The 18,038-nt window shown below is 37.1% G+C and overlaps 2 protein-coding genes across 3 annotated transcripts; both read right to left on the bottom strand.

Annotated features, from left to right (window-relative positions):
* Window positions 1–6,914: 6,914 nt before the first annotated feature.
* On the bottom strand, window positions 6,915–9,495 carry LOC120424383 (uncharacterized). 2 transcript variants are annotated; one of them, XM_039588482.2, is made up of 2 exons: window positions 9,301–9,495; window positions 6,915–9,230 (listed from the first exon to the last, which is right to left on the bottom strand). In XM_039588482.2, the coding sequence occupies exon 2, from the start codon at window positions 9,218–9,220 to the stop codon at window positions 7,157–7,159; it is 2,064 nt and encodes a 687-aa protein (XP_039444416.1). In that variant the 5' UTR covers window positions 9,221–9,230; window positions 9,301–9,495; the 3' UTR covers window positions 6,915–7,156. The 2 variants fall into 2 exon arrangements, with proteins under 2 accessions (XP_039444416.1, XP_039444417.1); XM_039588483.2 differs by having other exon boundaries at window positions 6,915–9,233.
* Window positions 9,496–13,561: 4,066 nt separating this feature from the next.
* Window positions 13,562–14,944, bottom strand: LOC120424375 (snurportin-1). Its single transcript, XM_039588472.2, has 2 exons — window positions 14,802–14,944; window positions 13,562–14,729 (listed from the first exon to the last, which is right to left on the bottom strand). The coding sequence occupies exon 2, from the start codon at window positions 14,724–14,726 to the stop codon at window positions 13,629–13,631; it is 1,098 nt and encodes a 365-aa protein (XP_039444406.1). The 5' UTR covers window positions 14,727–14,729; window positions 14,802–14,944; the 3' UTR covers window positions 13,562–13,628.
* Window positions 14,945–18,038: the final 3,094 nt, after the last annotated feature.

Genomic DNA, 18,038 nt, shown 5'->3' on the forward strand with positions numbered 1-18,038 from the left:
ACGAAACTCAAGCTTAGTTATGTTTTATGAATGGTCTGATAACTTTTTTTGTGAAAATATCAGTAGAATTCAGGTGTTCCACAATTGTGGGAGGCACAATAACATACTGATATTACTTCAGCAGGGAAACGTTAGCAGGGAAAATTTTAGTTCTCGTACTGGCCACCAGATGGCGTCATTGAAATCTAATTTCCCTGCTCACTTCACATCGTCAGCAGGGAAAAAATTGTGAAGACAGCAGGGAAAGTGAAATTTCCCTGCTAACGTAAATAGGATTTTTTAAACTATAATTTTTATCGTAAATGCAATCTTTTCAACAATATATTTGCTTTGAATTATTTAAATAAGTTTTTTTACGTATTTCAATGCCTTCGAATTTGAACAAATATTTTCCCTGCTAACGTATCAGTTACTGAGCCAGAAGAAAATTCATAGTCATGGGTCTCGTGGCGCAGGGGTAGCGGCTTCGGCTGCCGATCCCGATGATGCTATGAGACGCGGGTTCGATTCCCGCCTTATCCACTGAGCTTCTATCGGATGGTGAAGTAAAACGTCGGTCCCGGTTTCTCCTGTCTCGTCAGAGGCGCTGGAGCAGAAATCCCACGTTAGAGGAAGGCCATGCCCCGGGGGGCGTAGTGCCAATAGTTTCGTTTTTTTTTTCGGATCACAAAAATCGGCGTTTTCAAACCAAAATAATAATTTAAGTATTTTAACATGCATTCAAACTTTTATACAAAGGTACTCAAATATGTTGGTGTAAAATATTTTCAAATCATTCCTGTTCTTCAAGTGTTCAGCAGTGAATTCTATCGTTGGGGCGTGGCTTATTATTGTAATGAGCATTTTCCTTGCTAACTTCACAGTTTTTTTTGTCACAGTTACCAAGCTTTTTTGTTTTTTTTTTTTTTATACAAGCTAAGGTCTAAGTAGAACTATTTAAAAAATAAATTAGTAGTTTGTATTTAATTTTACACTAGCTTCTTCTGACATTTAAGTTTATTTCTGGCTCAGTAACTTTTACGTTATTTATGATGAAAAACATACATCCGATAATAAAGCTTCTCCTCCATTAGCTAAATCAGGCCTGACCAACCCTTTTTGCTCAATTTTTACATTTTTGATCGTCTAATTAACAATTGCCAACATTTTCATGATTTGTTTGATGGAATCGATTCTCATGTGGCCAGCGAACATAACTTTGATAAAAGTTTGAAAAAATATACATACTAGTAATTTTTATCTTCAATCACCGGCTCGCGGGCCAGTTAAAAAAAACTGAGATTAAATTGCATTGAAATATACAAAAAATACTGATTTGATCAAATCAGCTGGAAATTGTTCAAATAATTACCGCTAACGTAAGCAGCGAAAATATGAAAAAAAAAAATCGTTTCGTAAATAGTAGGCAAATTATTAGAGATTTGGAGTTCCTTCAATAATTTCTTTACTATTAATCGCTTGACATTAGAATGTTTTTTAGAGCAATTTTACAAAAACCATGGAACATTAAGGCAAAAACTCCTAGCGACATAAATTTGAATTATTTGAAAATTAATTATTTTTTTCTAAAGTTAAATTCGTGTCTCATAATTGATTCTTTCAACTGAAGTCACGGACGAAATCACCCTGCTTACGCGTTCCAGAATTGATTGATTTTTTTTTTCAAACTGAAGTCCCAAACAAATCAAAAATGTTTTCCCTGCTAACGTAACAGTTTACTGGGCCAAGTGTTACTTCAGCAGGGAAAGCGTAGGCCACGCCCCCACAACGTTGTTAGCAGTGAAAAAAAGTGAAGTCAGCAGGGAAAAAATCTGCCTATTTTTGTATTATGTTTTCAAAACATATTGGGGCATGATATATTTTTGTGGCTTTCATGTTTTTTCAATTAGATATATTGCTTACAAAATAATATTTTCTTGAAAATTCAAAAACAGAAAAAAAAATTTCCTTCAAGAGTATCAAGGCGATATTTACAATGCGGATTCAGTGGCAATGTCATTACTTAACTAATAAAAAAATGATTCATGCTAATGTTAAACTACTACCGTAATCTGGGGTGAATCGGGACTACAGTCTGAATAGGGACAGCAGTTTTTAGATCACTTAAAGCTTTTAAATTTGGAAATGGATGTACACATTTTGTTGGCCTGACTCTGTTATAACCGAATCCAACCAGAAAAATCAAAATATTGTGCTCCAACATTCGCCCCATGTGTCCCGATTGACCCCAGTTTACGGTATTTGTCGATTGCCCTAAGGTGTCCATATAAGTTCAGGAAAAAATATCAAATGCAATTGAACTCTCAAACTACCGCATATGAGGTGAAAGCTTTGCCACCATACGTGGCCCTGTAAAAAAAAACATAAATCTGCGGTCTTCACAGCTATTTGCCCTGCTGAAGATGTGTGGGTCGTTTGCGGGACGTGGCCTACGTTTTCCTTGCTGAAGTAACACTTAACTCAGTAAACTGTTACGTAAGCAGGGAAAACATTTTTGATTTGTCTGGGACTTCACTTAAAAAATTGATTCTGGGACATCTGTCTGAAAAAAAATATAAATTTCGAAAAAATAGAAATGTAATTGTTTTAAAATAAAATTCTAATACCAAGCGCTTAATGATAAAGAAATATTTGCAAGGAAATCCAAATCTTCAAGAGTTATCCAACCAGAAAAGATGTGATATTGTTATTTCAAACAAAATATTTATTTGAGTTTACATTACAATCGTACTTTTATGAAAAGATAGTAAAATGTGCTAGTGTTAAATTAAATAGATTATTTATTCATTTATTTTTTAAATAGTTCTACATGACTTTAGCCTGTGAGCAGTTCTCTAGGATTTCGGTCATTCGATTTTTTTTGTATTTTTTAATCCGACTGAAACTTTTTTGGTGCCTTCGGTATGCCCAAAGAAGCCATTTTGCATCATTAGTTTGTCCATATAATTTTCCATACAAATTCGGCAGCTGTCCATACAAAAATGATGTATGAAAATTCAAAAATCTGTATCTTTTGAAGGAATTTTTTGATCGATTTGGTGTCTTCGGCAAAGTTGTAGGTATGGATACGGACTACACTGGAAAAAAATAATACACGGTAAAAAAAATTTGGTGATTTTTTTATTTAACTTTTTATCACTAAAACTTGATTTACAAAAAAACACTATTTTTAATTTTTTTTATTTTTTGATATGTTTTAGAAGGCATAAAATGCCAACTTTTCAGAAATTTCCAGGTTGTGCAAAAAATCACTGACCGAGTTATGAATTTTTTAATCAATACTGATTTTTTCAAAAAATCGAAATTTTGGTCGTAAAAATTTTTCAACTTCATTTTTCGATGTAAAATCAAATTTGCAATCAAAAAGTACTTTACTGAAATTTTGATAAAGTGCACCGTTTTCAAGTTATAGCCATATTTAAGTGACTTTTTTGAAAATAGTCGCAGTTTTTCATTTTTTTAAATTAGTGCACATGTTTGCCCAGTTTTGAAAAAAATATTTTTGAAAAGCTGAGAAAATTCTCTATATTTTGCTTATTTGGACTTTGTTGATACGACCTTTAGTTGCTGAGATATTGCAATGCAAAGGTTTAAAAACAGGAAAATTGATGTTTTCTAAGTTTCACCCAAACAACCCACCATTTTCTATCGTCAATATCTCAGCAACTAATGGTCCGATTTTCAATGTTAATATATGAAACATTTGTGAAATTTTCCGATCTCTTCGAAAAAAATATTTTTGGAATTTTCAAATCAAGACTAACATTTCACAAAGGCCAAACATTCAATATTACGCCCTTTTAAAATGTTTGTCTTGATTTGAAAATTCCAAAAATATTTTTTTCGAAAAGATCGGAAAATTTCACAATTGTTTCATATATTAACATTGAAAATCGGACCATTAGTTGCTGAGATATTGACGATAGAAAATGGTGGGTTGTTTGGGTGAAACTTAGAAAACATCAATTTTCCTGTTTTTAAACCTTTGCATTGCAATATCTCAGCAACTAAAGGTCGTATCAACATAGTCCGAATAAGCAAAATATAGAGAATTTTCGCAGCTTTTCAAAAATATTTTTTTCAAAACTGGGCAAACATGTGCACTAATTTAAAAAAATGAAAAACTGCGACTATTTTCAAAAAAGTCACTTAAATATGGCTATAACTTGAAAACGGTGCACTTTATCAAAATTTTAGTAAAGTACTTTTTGATTGCAAATTTGATTTTACATCGAAAAATGAAGTTGAAAAATTTTTACGACCAAAATTTCGATTTTTTGAAAAAATCAGTATTGATTAAAAAATTCATAACTCGGTCAGTGATTTTTTGCACAACCTGGAAATTTCTGAAAAGTTGGCATTTTATGTCTTCTAAAACATATCAAAAAATAAAAAAAATTAAAAATAGTGTTTTTTTGTAAATCAAGTTTTAGTGATAAAAAGTTAAATAAAAAAATCACCAAATTTTTTTTTACCGTGTATTATTTTTTCCAGTGTAGTCCGTATCCATACCTACAACTTTGCCGAAGACACCAAATCGATCAAAAAATTCCTTCAAAAGATACAGATTTTTGAATTTTCATACATCATTTTTGTATGGACAGCTGCCGAATTTGTATGGAAAATTATATGGACAAACTAATGATGCAAAATGGCTTCTTTGGGCATACCGAAGGCACCAAAAAAGTTTCAGCCGGATTAAAAAATACAAAAATTAAAATTGAAGAAAAAAGACCGATTTCGTAGAGAATTGCTCCTGTATAAAAAAACAAAAAGCTTGGTTACTGTGAAGTTAGCAAGAAAAATGCTCATCATAATAATAAGCCACGCCCCAATGATAAAATTCACTGCTGAACACTTGAAGAACAGGAATGATTTGAAAATATTTTACACCAACATATTTGAGTACCATTGTATAAAAGTTTGAATGTAAATTTACACTTAACGTAAAGACATTGTCATGATTTTTCGTTCAAAGATATAAATTTTGCGTCGCTTTCATTATTTTGACAAAATTCCTTCAACAAGTTGTTTAGAATAGTGCCCTACACATGGTAACGATTATGCCATTCCTTGTAAAGTTATGGAAATCGTCATTAATCAATGATTGCGAACTTGGACGTCAATGATTGTTCCACAAAATTATATAAATTTTGAAACACATTTGATTCAGAGCAAAAATTCCTTCAGTGGCTTCAAAAAGGCAACAACCGGCACTTGCTGATTCATTTTGGTGCAGATATTCGTTGAAATACAATTTATACAGAATATTTTATAGTGATGATCAATTTACTTCGAAAATGATCAACGGCTTCACCATAAATTATTATTTTGGTTTGAAAACGCCAATTTTTGTGATCCATGACTATGAATTTTCTTCTGGCTCAGTAACTGATACGTTAGCAGGGAAAATATTTGTTCAAATTCGAAGGCATTGAAATACGTAAAAAAAATTTATTTAAATAAATCAAAGCAAATATATTGTTGAAAAGATTGCATTTACGATAAAAATTATAGTTTAAAAAATCCTATTTACGTTAGCAGGGAAATTTCACTTTCCCTGCTGTCTTCACAATTTTTTTCCCTGCTGACGATGTGAAGTGAGCAGGGAAATTGGATTTCAATGACGCCATCTGGTGGCCAATACGAGAACTAAAATTTCCCCTGCTAACGTTTCCCTGCTCAAGTAACATCAGTAATAACATCCCACAATTATGAAACAGGCAATTTCGAGGCAGTGTTTTGCTGCTCTGAATGAAATAGTCTTGAAATGAATAAAAAGTTCAAAAAGAACTTCTTTTACTAGTGAAATAGCAAGAGAATGTCCAGATAAAGGTCCTAAAAATAGTAGGGTCTACACAAAAGATGCATTTGGCAAGCTATTGACAAATTATCACAAAAGTGTTCCGAATTTATGGGTGTTCCGAATATGTGGGATGACTGTACACTATTTCTTAAAATACAACATTTCTGGAGTTTTTTTTTTTAAAAGGACAAATAAACCAAATTTCCAGTGTTTGCTTTTTGGGTGTTTTTGAAACCGCCTTGAGTCAGGGGTATTAAAAAAACACCCAAAAAGCAAAAACTGAAAATTTGGTGTATTGGACCTTTTAAAAAAACTCCAGATTTTTAAAATAACTTCAATATTTCTGAAATTTCAAAAAATTCGAAAACAACCAAATAGTACAAAAAGGCTAAAAATTTATTTAAAAAATATAAATTGAAAAAAAGTAAAAGATTTTACAAATTTCAAAAACTTTTAGGGATCAAAAATGTTTAATTTCAAACAGTAAAAAAAACGATTACAAGAGAGAAACAACCGTGGAAACAACACAAATCAGTTTCTTGGAGAAATCAATATAAATAAAATTCTCAAAAATTTAAAAAAGGAACAGAAACCAACATAATTTTAAAAAATTGAAACATCTAAGAACACATTAGATATTTAAAAATTAAAAAAAAACATTTTTTATTTAAGGATCTAAAAACTAAAAACAAACTGGAAAATTAACAAAAACTACAAAAATTACCAAACATTTTGTAAATTTCAAAAGAGCGAGTTTTTCACCGATGTGTAACAGGGCGTATCGAGGTGCTCCGATTTAGATGAAACTTTCAGCGTTTATTTGTCTATACATGCCAAATATGAGCTCTCTACGACAAAGGGAAGTGGGGTAAAACGGGCTTTGAAATTTTAGGTCGAAAAACATAAAAAAAAATCTTAAAATTGCTCGCATTTCCGTAAAACTTCATCAATTCCACCTCTCTTAGATACATTCGTAAGGTCTTAAGAAGCACTTCAAAATGTGCCATAAAAATCCAGGATTGGTTTGACTTTTTCGCATAGCTTTAGCACCTGACCGGTGCAAACTACGTTGTTAAGATTTCGGATTGAGTTATGTTCAAAACAGCAAAAATTTCCCCTCCGCAAATGGGTGTTTTATTTCACAAATGAAACGATCGACAGAGAAGTTCATAATTTTAGAGAAAGAAAAAAAAACATAATCTTACCATAAAGTGGAAAGTGTGTTAAACTTCAAAGTTTTATCCTAATTTTAGCACGCAAACCGTTTCCGTGTCGTCCAAATTAAATGATCTTAATAATTACACGCGTGTAAGTGTGTGTAAAATCTAAAGAATGAAATGCCCCCACGCTCTACTTGTTCCGGTCGGCCTTGGCCCGTTCCTCGGCCTTGGCCAGCATCACCTTGAGGTAGCCCTTGATGCAGTTCCTGATCTGCGTGAGGAAGCAGGTCTCTATAAACACGCGCAACGCTCCGTTCTTGCGCTGCTGGTCCGGAATGTGCAGCTCGATGGCGTCGTCGTTGGTTTTGAAGAGGTCCACGCGACAGTTGAACACCAGCGGACGATTCGCCTGCCAGCGCGCCTTGCTGATGGCGATTTCGTTCTCGAGCTCTTCCTCGTTGGAGATTTGCAGGCGCGGCCGCTTGAAGATGACCTGCCGCTCGCTCACCATCTGGAACGTCCGGATGTCGTCCTGTTTGACGCTCGGAGGGATGTTCGAGCAGCGGTCGGCGTCTTTAAGGGGTTCCACTTTGAGGAGGTAAATTTTGCTCAGAATGTCCTCGATAAAGTCGAGCAAACAGTCGGCCCACATGTCCTTGATTTGGCGCTCGGTGATGATGGCGTCCTTGTCGGTGTTTCGCACGAGCAGAATCTGCCGCACCATGAACAGCTCGTACTCGATGGGGAGCAACCGGCAGATTCGCCAGTGCTTGCCGTTATCTTCCGCCGGGGAGGGAGTTTCTCCGCCGTTGCCGGTGGCGTTGCTGTTCGTTGTGCCGTTCTTGGGCCGTGGAACGTTCTTCGGTGGTTTGCTAAACTTCTTGGTTTTGGTGAAGACCTCTTCCAGAACCTTGGCGAACGGTTCCTGGATCGTGGCGAGGCACACTTCGTGGGCCGTTTTGAAGCTGAGCTTGAACTGTTCAAAGTGCTGGGCTGAGTTTAGGACGCCGCCTACGTTCATGTTGAGCTCGAACGGGTCTTGGATGTGGAGCAACGTGCCGTAGTTGAACTGCGGGAACTGTTGCTGTTCGGCCCGGTAGTACGGCTGCAGTTCTCGCACCTTTTGCTGTTTCATTTCATCGACGGTGACTCGGCGGCCGACGTACGGCGAAATCAGGTACTTGTCGTACTCGAATGTTGCGTAGTACTTGAAGAAGGCCGTCAGAAGCTGACGGATCGACTCGCGGTTCATCGACTGAAAGATGATCTCACGCGGATAGCCCAGGTTCCACGGCCCATAGTTGACCCGCGGGATGCCCTTCTGGAGATCCTGCACAGACGGCAGCAGAGGTAGCTTCTTCGTTTGCAGGTAAAAGATTAGCATCATTATAATACAATAGGTGTTCATCTGGCGGTGGTTCGTCAACAGGAAGGCACATTTGGCCCAGAATTTGATGATGATCGCAAGTTTGTGGATGCGCGAGTCGAACTTGGTCAACGCGTAGATAAACTTGCTGTTGTAGCACCCGCGGGCGTTGCTAAAGTTAATGTCGCAGGTCAGATTGGTCGGACCGTGAACGGCCCGCAGCAGCGGAACTTTCGCTCCGATAATCTTCACCAAAGTGTGGAACGTTTTGTCACGCATCATCCGCGAATGAATCACGTGAATCAGCTTCGTTTGGTCATTCCGGTTCTCGCTGTTTCGCTCGTAGTGCACGTAAAAGTCCAGATCCGAATCACGGAACGCCAACCCGGACTTGATCGACCCAAAGTCGTACACGCAATAACTATTGTTCGGAAACGCCAGCACCCGGTCCAGATCCTTCTTAACCTTGTTCAACGCCATCTCAATCTCATGCTGCGACGGTTGCAACGTATTGATCAGCGTCCTCATCGCTTCCAGCTCGTTCTTAACCTCCAACGCGCGCAACGCACTCAGCACCGGTTCCAGCAAGAACTTTAACTTCTCCGCGTCCAACTCTTCCTCGCTCGGACCGCCCTTCTTGTTGGCGCTGCCCCGTTTCGTCGAGTGCTTCCGCTTGCGATTCCTCGTCGGAGTTTGCTGCTGCTGCTGCTGCTGTTGTTGCTGGTCCCCCTGTTGCTCCTTGGAACCCTCCCCAGACGTTTGCGCCTCCTCCTCCTCCTCATCGTCGTCCCCGCTGTCGTCCTGACTGTCGATGGCCACCACCGCCACCGGAGTCTCCGACTCGGAACGGGGCCGTGAAGGTCCAGGCTGCTGGTCGTCGTCGGCCATCGCGATGTTGCTGCTGTTGATTTCGAAACACCAGCGAAAGTGAGTAAACAAAGCAGAAGAAAAAAGAAAGCGAAACCTACCTGGCGAGAGGGAACTGCTTTTCACGGAACGGAATTTAAATTTCTGGTGCAGATTTCGATGGGGACGCAGGCAAACACACTATCGCGATGGCTCCAACGCTGATTAACTAAATTTAAGCGATTTTTGTGCGATTTAAACTTGCGCTTTCGAGTTGTTAACAAAGAACATGGAGAAACACTTGAAACGCCATCACCACACGCAAAACGGACATTAGGTATAAATTCCTAATTTTTAGTATTTTTTGCGACATGGCCTTTGCATAATGGCATAATGCATACACAGCTGAATTCCAACTTATTTTTTATCGATTGGAATTTAATCATTAAATCAAATTTTGATTTGATCGCGATATAATTGATAAAAATTTCAATTGGGTTCTAAAATAATGCTTATATTATTGCTGATATTATTCATACAGCGATAAAGCTTATTTTTCTGAGTACAATGATCTTTGTACGACCACAAAGAGTTTAAAATGGATTTTTAAATCAATTTTGAAAAATTAACCTCACGGTCCTTGTTGAAAAAAGGCCTACTTTTTTAATGGTTTATATATCGAAAAAATGTTGTCCTGTCAACTTTTTTTAATTGCACCAAAATAAAAAATATTAATCAGGAATGATTTTTAAGCAAGTTTTTAAGTGTGTTTTTAATCGTTGTACGTCCAAATTTGCATGACAGCCTCAGTTTTTGTCCAAAACGTGAAATACAACTCAAATATAAAAAATACCCAAATCACTTATTTCTAAGTAAGTTTAGTTTAGAGGAAATCTGACTGATTTTGAACGTGCACGTAATTTGGTTCAAAATTAAAAATTAACTTTTCGGCCCTTCTTGACAGAAATGTTTCTACTTGACGACTCGTTCCAATGGTCCATCTAATCCATCGAAATAAAATTGCCTAGTATTTTTTTTTTGCCTTAAAATGAAAAAAAGGTCAACCAGTAACACCGATCAACAAAATTTCTGCGCAGGCTCAACTGGAGGGGAAGTATGAATTTTTGGGTCTTCACAAACGCGCGCACTTTGAATTTTTCAAAATATTGCATGCATTTTTGCTTGTATGCAACAGAGACGGACCACCGATCGAGTTGAGCCTGCAAAGTCATTTTTGTGAGGTCAGTATAATGAATAATGTTTTATTATGACTAAAAAACTTGAATCTGCTGATAAAAATACAAAATTTTCGTCTATGGCTCTGAATTTGTCATAATACAGATAAAAGAAAGAATTATTTTTAAGGAGAATCTCCCATAAAAAAATCTGGCTTCGTTGATAAAGGTATTTAATTCAAATTCAAATTCGGTTTTATTGGTGAATAATCAGATACAATAAGTTCTTTTAAGGTACAAAACAGAGTTTTGGAGTTCCTTTCAGCTGTGTGTTACATCATAATCCATATTGGAACAATTGTTGCTTGTAGTTAAGGGGTTACCGAAAGTAAGAAAAAGTTAAGAAAAAAACTTACTAAAATTGCAAGGGAAAGGGGATAGAAATAGAAAAAGCTTAAAACTAGATCACAGTTTTTTATCCTTTATAGATGTGCTTAATCATCAGCTCCCCGAGGGCCAGAAATTGCTCCGCCTTGTTACGGCAGGTCCGAAACCGCGTCATCATCTCCCCCGCGAGAGCAAAGAACTCCGGCAGGGTAAAGAGATCTTCCCCGGTGACTCCTTGCTGGGCCGCATCGCCGCTACCGGCAGCGACCATAAAGGTATTTATTAAAGAAGTTAACTACGGAGATCGGCAGGAAAGCGTTCAAGGAGAGTTGCGAGTTTATTTTCGAGACCCCCTCGCAAGAAATGTTCAAAATTCCCAAAAATTAAAAAAAGTAAAATCCAAAAATTCTAAAATTTAAAAAATCTTCAAAAACTCCAATGTTTTGAAATTTAAAATTGCTATTTTTTCAATTCCTGTATTTGAAACAATTTGAAATCCCAAAATTCAGGGAAACAAATTTGAAACAATTTGTTTATAAAATTCTTGAATTTTTTAATTCCTGAATGCCCATTTCAGCGGTCATCTTAAATTACAGAAAATCATAGATATTCTTTTTAGAATGATAAAAATTTCGTATTTTATTATATAAAATATTTTAAAAAATGTAAAATTCTTGAATTTTGGAATTCAAAATTTTTATATATCTGATATATTGATTAATTCAAAATATTCAGATTTTATCAAAATTATTATGATTTTTTTTTTTTTGCAGGACAAGGATTGATACCTAAGAGCATGCAATGGCACTGACCTTGTTGCGTGCTCTTCGGTTGACGTCCACGTAAGGAACATCCTGGAAGGAGCGTAACTAACTACATCCGTAGTTCTGTTAGATCATCCGAATCATCTTGATCAGAACAGTATAGCTCTGGTTCCTTGCGAGTGTCCTATTTTCTTACCTCCACGTTGGCTTGGTTTTCATGATGACCTAGCTGGTGGCCTGTGGAAACGGATCGTAAACCTCTGACCACCGCGGGTCAGAGTCGAGACGGCTAAAAGAAAGGGGCGCGACAATGTGGGAAAGGGAAGTAATTTGTGATTGTAGACGGTATTGTTTCGATTCGCAGTATGTTGAGTCAACTGCTGTGGATGTACCTGAAACATCGCACAACGGGGCTTCTCTTCTCTTCAATCTCAGCTACCACCTATCTCCTTTTTTTATTTTGCTCTACTGATTCTCAATTCTTCACTGATTCTTCTATTTAAAGTCCATCATTTGATTTTGATTTTACTAACTTTTGATTCTCTTATCTCTCAAAACTTTTCCACTCTTTTTTAATAATTGATACTGCTGTAACAAACTTTGTTTTGTTTATTTTCCTTAAAAATATACTTTTTCTTAATGTACTATTAATATCAAGTCTATTTATCATTCGCCTAATCTTTTTTGATTTTATTGTGATTTTTTTTTAAATTCTTTGTCTGTCCTATAAATTATCATTACTGTAATCTAAGCTTGTTTTGTATCTCTATTTATGAACTATTGTCTAATTTTACATCTAATACATCTAGCTTCTCATTTTTTATTCTTCAAAATACGCTCATCATTCTCTTACTATTGATACTTGATTTTTATAAAATAAAATCTCGTTTACTGTCTATTGTTTTCAATCTTTACCCTTTTTTCAAACAAGTGAGGTTTGAGCCCTTACTCAATTCATGGAATGATTAAAGGAATAACACACATATTACTATTGTATTTTTGGTAAACTTTTATAACATGCTTAGGACCAAAAATTGTAACAAAACACCGCGACAAATGAAATAGCAACACATAAACAGACTCAACAATAGGGAAGATTTCAGGAGAAAACAATACACAGTAAATAAAAATAAGTTTTTGAATTCAAACTAAAAATAAAACAGTTTTTGCTTTAATGAAAGTTGTAAGGCACACTTTAAATGGTTAGGCGCTTATACTTACATCAAACCCTACTTAATGTACCACCCCCGGCCGAGTTAAAATGCGTAACCGGAAAAGAAGGTGTGCATGCCTGGCACGAACACTCAAAGCGTGTTCTAGCGTGCTGCTCGTACTGACTCAGAGCAAGGGTGAGATGTAGGTGTAAGGGCAGTGCGTGTTCGTCGGGAACCTAGTGCATAAGATCGGTCAAGGCCCGTTCTTACACTGAAAATTGCGAATTGCGAATTATTATGAAATTTTATTTTTTTAATTATTTCAAATTGCAATTTTGTGATTGCGGCATTTTTTTTTCATTTTTTTTTTGTCTTTTTTCTTAAATTTGAAATTTTAAATATATTTTGAACTAGTAAAACTTTAAATTCGATTTTAGATTTTTTTAAATTCCAAATTATTTTAGAATTTTTCAGTTTAAAAATTTCGGATGGAATTATAATTCCAAAATTTAAATTTTTGGATTTTTTTCAATTTGTTAAATTTTGGAAGCCTAATATTTTTGAATTTCGTCTTATAAATTCGTGTTTTATAATTTTCTTTTTTTTTTATATTTGTATTTTGAAATTTGTAAATAGCAGAATTTGCATGTTAAGCAATGTTGGAGATTTTGATTTTTTAACTTTGTATTCTTGAAATTTTTATGATTAATGTAAGGTTTTTCCATTTGGTTTACTTTATTTTGACGGTTGTCTACGCTCCATATAAAAAGATTTTTTGACAAAAGGGTTCACTTGGTTTATGGATGGTTTTAATTAGTATTTTTCTCTAAAATAATCTTAATTTTCATGACTTTGTACGAGTTTAAGGGAAATACAGATATTTAAACATTAAAAAACTTTTTTTGTCATCAACTTTACCACAAAATATGAATTTTATTCATATCAGTAAACAATCCAATCGAATAATCACTTATCCTTCCATTTCCAACCGCCGCATTTCGTCCAGTTCTTTCTGCTGCCAGTTTTCGTCCTCGTAGCTTCCGTCCAACTCCTGCCCGGTTCCACCGCTGCTGCTACAATACTCCTCGCCATCCTCGTCCATTCCGGTCAGCCGGTTGTTGTTCCGCTTGGCGCGTCGTTTTGCCAGCTTCGCGTCGAACTCGTCCATGTACGCGCGGGGCCCTTGCTGGCCATAACCCTCCGGAACGTTGTCCAAATAGCGACTGTTGAGCGATTGGCGCCACTCTTCACCGAGCACGTCCGGAACCATGAAGGGAAAGAGCCACGTGACGAGGGGCGTTCGTCCGTAGATGTAGTTTGATTCCTTGTGGTAGAAGAGAAGACCGTCGAGTTTGGTGGCCGGATCGGGGAAGGCTGGAAAGCGGGACAGGCAGTCGACGATTTGGGCGGGATTTTTGAAGTCGTACGCTGGGAGAAGCTGTAATTGCCAGCTGGCTTGTTTGAGTGTGCAGAACTTTTTCTGCAGATCGTCCTCTTCCATTTTGGAGCGCAACCAGAGGAACCGAAACTGGCAGTCGCAGTGGACCAGGTCCATTTCGTTGTACACGAGCATGTCAATCGCGTAAAAGGTTCGGTTTTCCTTGACCAGGAAGCAGTCCAACACGGTTACGCGTTGGCGTTTGCCAAGTCCTGTCGCGAACCTCGTAATCGATCGTCCCTCTTTGTCGTAGGCCACGGCCAGTCCCTTGCGGATGACGACAAGGCAGCGCGTTCCGGAGGGACACGGGACCATGAACCAGTTGTCCAGATCTTCCGGTCGTTCGTACATCCATTCGGAGAGTTGAACCTTATCCCGATACAGTTTGCTGTACCAAATCTTGGGTCGACTTCGCCGGTGAACCGCATCGGAACAGTCCGAGTCGGTGCTCTGTTCGGCTTCGATGAGTTCCAACAGGCCGGGGCGACCGGCGTCGAGCTCGGATTGGCGGTAAAGTTTCTGCTCTTCCAGCAGGGTTCGACGACGCTCGCACTGTTGCTCCTCTTTGCGGGACTTGTTCTTGTACAGATCGGTAAAGCGGGACACGCTGTCGGAATCGGAGTCGGTCATTTTCTGAAATGTTGCAAGAATACAAACTTAATAAAGATTGTTTTGAAAGTTAGGATGAACATGAGCTACACTTACCTAATTTATTCCTTTTTAAATTTTGATGAATAAAACAATCCAGTTTTTAAGGAATCAAAAAACATTTTTTTCAGCCTTGTTCATTCGCAGCTTTTGTTTGTAAACATGTTTTAAAATGGGTTTATCACATTTGGCATAAAGTCATTTGCCATAACACCCTTTGGTATACACTCAACCCCTGATGGTTGGTCACTTTTTAGATTGACACTTTTTTTGGTTTTTATCTCGTTGGTTGGTCAAAGTCATACTAAAAAGTGACGAACTGTCACTTTTTATATGGGACTCACACTTGCTATCAAACCAATCGTTTAGTAGTAGGTGTAAGCTCTGTGTAAAGAGGGTGTCAAACTAAAAAGTGACCCCGTTCGTTTGACGACAATTGGTGTCAAACCATCGGAGTTTCAGTGTTTTGGTCAATTTAATTGGGTACTAAAGCCTTATGTCAATTTTTATGTACAAAGGTAAAAAAAACGATTAAAAACCATTTCTGATCACTTTTTTTCATTTTAATGCAAATTTTTTTTTTTACGGGACAACATTTTTTCGATGGATCAATTATGGTCCCCTTGGAACGAGCTGTCAAGTAGGACCTTTTCTGTCAAGAAGGACCGCGAGGTTAATTTTTCAAAATTGATTTAAAAAACCAGTTTAAACTCTTTGTGGTCGTACAAAGGGTTATTGTACTCAGAAAAATAAGCATTATCGCTGTAAACAATAATATCACCAATCTAAGCTTCATTTTAGGACCCAATTACAGTATTTCAGTGTGCCACCAGTTTTTAATTTGGAACTTCGGGGTTTTTCCGGTTTTTCCCAATTTTTTTATTTTTTCTTGATTCTAAAAGTTTTAAAATTTTAGTTTTTCCTTAGTTCAGATGTTATTTTGAACAACTTTTGTCCTAAGATAAAGTTCCTTTTCTTATTTAATTTTTTGTATATATTTAAAAATATGTTAAATTACCTTTTTTCACAATAATTTAATTTTCCAAAATATGTATTTTTAGATTTTAGAGATTTTTTAAATGTTTTAGGGGACCACAACGCACAACTTTTGAGCCATAGAGAAGTATGTTCAAAAATTCTGCTTCCAAGTTATGAATTTTTGATAAATACTGATTTTTTGGAAAAAATCTAAATTTCATACGTAACATTTTTTGACCATTTTGCCTTCCTCACTGAGGTAAGGCTATAATCCTGCTCTAAAAATGAACTTTTTATTAAAAGCTCGAAGACCCACCTTCATATATACATATCGACTCAGAATCGAAAACTGAACAAATGTCTGTGTGTGTGTGTATGTGTGCGTGTGTGTATGTGTGTGTGTGTGTATGTATGTATGTGTTCAAAAATCTTGCCAAGTTTTCTCAGCACTGGCTGAACCGATTTTGATCGAACCAGTTGCATTCGACTTGGTTTAGGGTCCCATACATCGCTATTGAATTGTTTGAAGTTTCAATAAGTAGTTCAAAAGTTATGTATAAAAATGTGTTTTCACATATATCCGGATCTCAATTATATGCATGTAAACGGTGTCCGGATCCATCATCCGACCCATCGTTGGTTAGGTAATCGAGAGACCTTTCCAACGAGTCCACAACATTGAAGATCTGGCAACCCTGTCTCGAGTTATGACCACTTAAGTGATATTTATGTACTTTTTAAAGCCGGATCTCACTTAAATGTATGTAAACGATGTCCAGATCCATCATCCGACCCATCGTTGGTTAGGTTATCAAGAGACCTTTCCAACGAGTCCACAATATTGAAGATCTGGCAACCCTGTCTTGAAATATGACCACTTAAGTGATATTTATGTACTTTTTTGAAGCCGGGTCTAACTTAAATGCATGTAAATGATGTCCGGATCCATCATCCGACCCATCGTTATTTAGATAATCAAGAGACCTTTCCAACGAGTCCAAAACATCGAAGATCTGGCAACCCTGTCTCGAGTTATGACCACTTAAGTGATATTTATGTACTTTTTTGAAGCCGGGTCTAACTTAAATGCATGTAAATGATGTCCGGATCCATCATCCGACCCATCATTATTTAGATAATCAAGAGACCTTTCCAACGAGTCCACAACATCGAAGATCTGGCAACCCTGTCTCGAGTTATGACCACTTAAGTGATATTTATGTACTTTTTTGAAGCCGGGTCTAACTTAAATGCATGTAAACGATGTCCGGATCCATCATCCGACCCATCATTGGTTAGATAATCAAGAGACCTTTCCAACGAGTCCTCAACATTGAAGATCTGGCAACCCTGTCTCGAGTTATGACCACTTAAGTGATATTTATGTACTTTTTTGAAGCCGGGTCTAACTTAAATGCATGTACACGATGTCCGGATCCATCATCCAACCCATCGTTGATTAGATAATCAAGAGACCTTTCCAACGAGTCCACAACATCGAAGATCTGGCGACCCTGTCTCAAGTTATGACCACTTAAGTGATATTTATGTGCTTTTTTGAAGCCGGATCTCATTTAAATGTATGTGAACGATGTCCGGAACCATCATCCAACCCATTGTTGGTTAGGTAATCAAGAGACCTTTCAAACGAGTCCACATAATAGAAAATCTGGCAACCCTGTCTCGAGTTATGACAACTTAAGTTATATCTGTGTACTTATTTTTCTGGACCTAAAAAAATAGCTGAAAAATGTGTCCAAACCACTCATATTACCCATTGTTGGTAAAAAGTGAGGAGGGCATCAACCACACAGGTGGATTAAGTTAGTTTTTTAATGTAAAATTGAATTTGCTATCGAAAAGTACTTTACAGATATTTTGATATAGGGCCCCGTTTCAAAGATAGTTAGATTTCAGAGAAAATTTGCAGTATTTCGGTTTTCAAAAAAGTGACCATCCCTGATTTTTTGACAAAGAACTTTGTCCTAAGGGCTCTATTCTGGTGAGGTGTCAATCCAGAAAAACGAAAAATGTCGCGCGTTACGAAAATGTTGCATGCTTGGTACTGGGGAAGAGGTCTGCGACGCAACAAGGCACTGTTGCGTCACCATTTCGAGCCAATATAAACCCCGCTCGATCAGCCCAAGGAAATCATTCTATCGCTGGACGCCGAGGAGTGAACAACAACCTGGACCTGGAAGCAGATGGCCTGAGGCCCAGAAGCAATTGGCCGAAAAGCAGCTGGCCTGGAGCAAGGAGCAGCCCAAGCGGAGACAGGCCAGCCGGAATATTCTGGCCACAAGACCCGGAGTGGCC

This window comes from Culex pipiens, chromosome 3, assembly GCF_016801865.2.
Source record: "Culex pipiens pallens isolate TS chromosome 3, TS_CPP_V2, whole genome shotgun sequence".
NCBI lineage: Eukaryota > Metazoa > Arthropoda > Insecta > Diptera > Culicidae > Culex > Culex pipiens.

Bases quoted from the DNA above. Each gene is read 5' to 3' on its own strand.
- LOC120424383 (XM_039588482.2), bottom strand. From the start codon at position 9,220: ATGGCCGACGACGACCAGCAGCCTGGACCTTCACGGCCCCGTTCCGAG.
- LOC120424375 (XM_039588472.2), bottom strand. From the start codon at position 14,726: ATGACCGACTCCGATTCCGACAGCGTGTCCCGCTTTACCGATCTGTAC.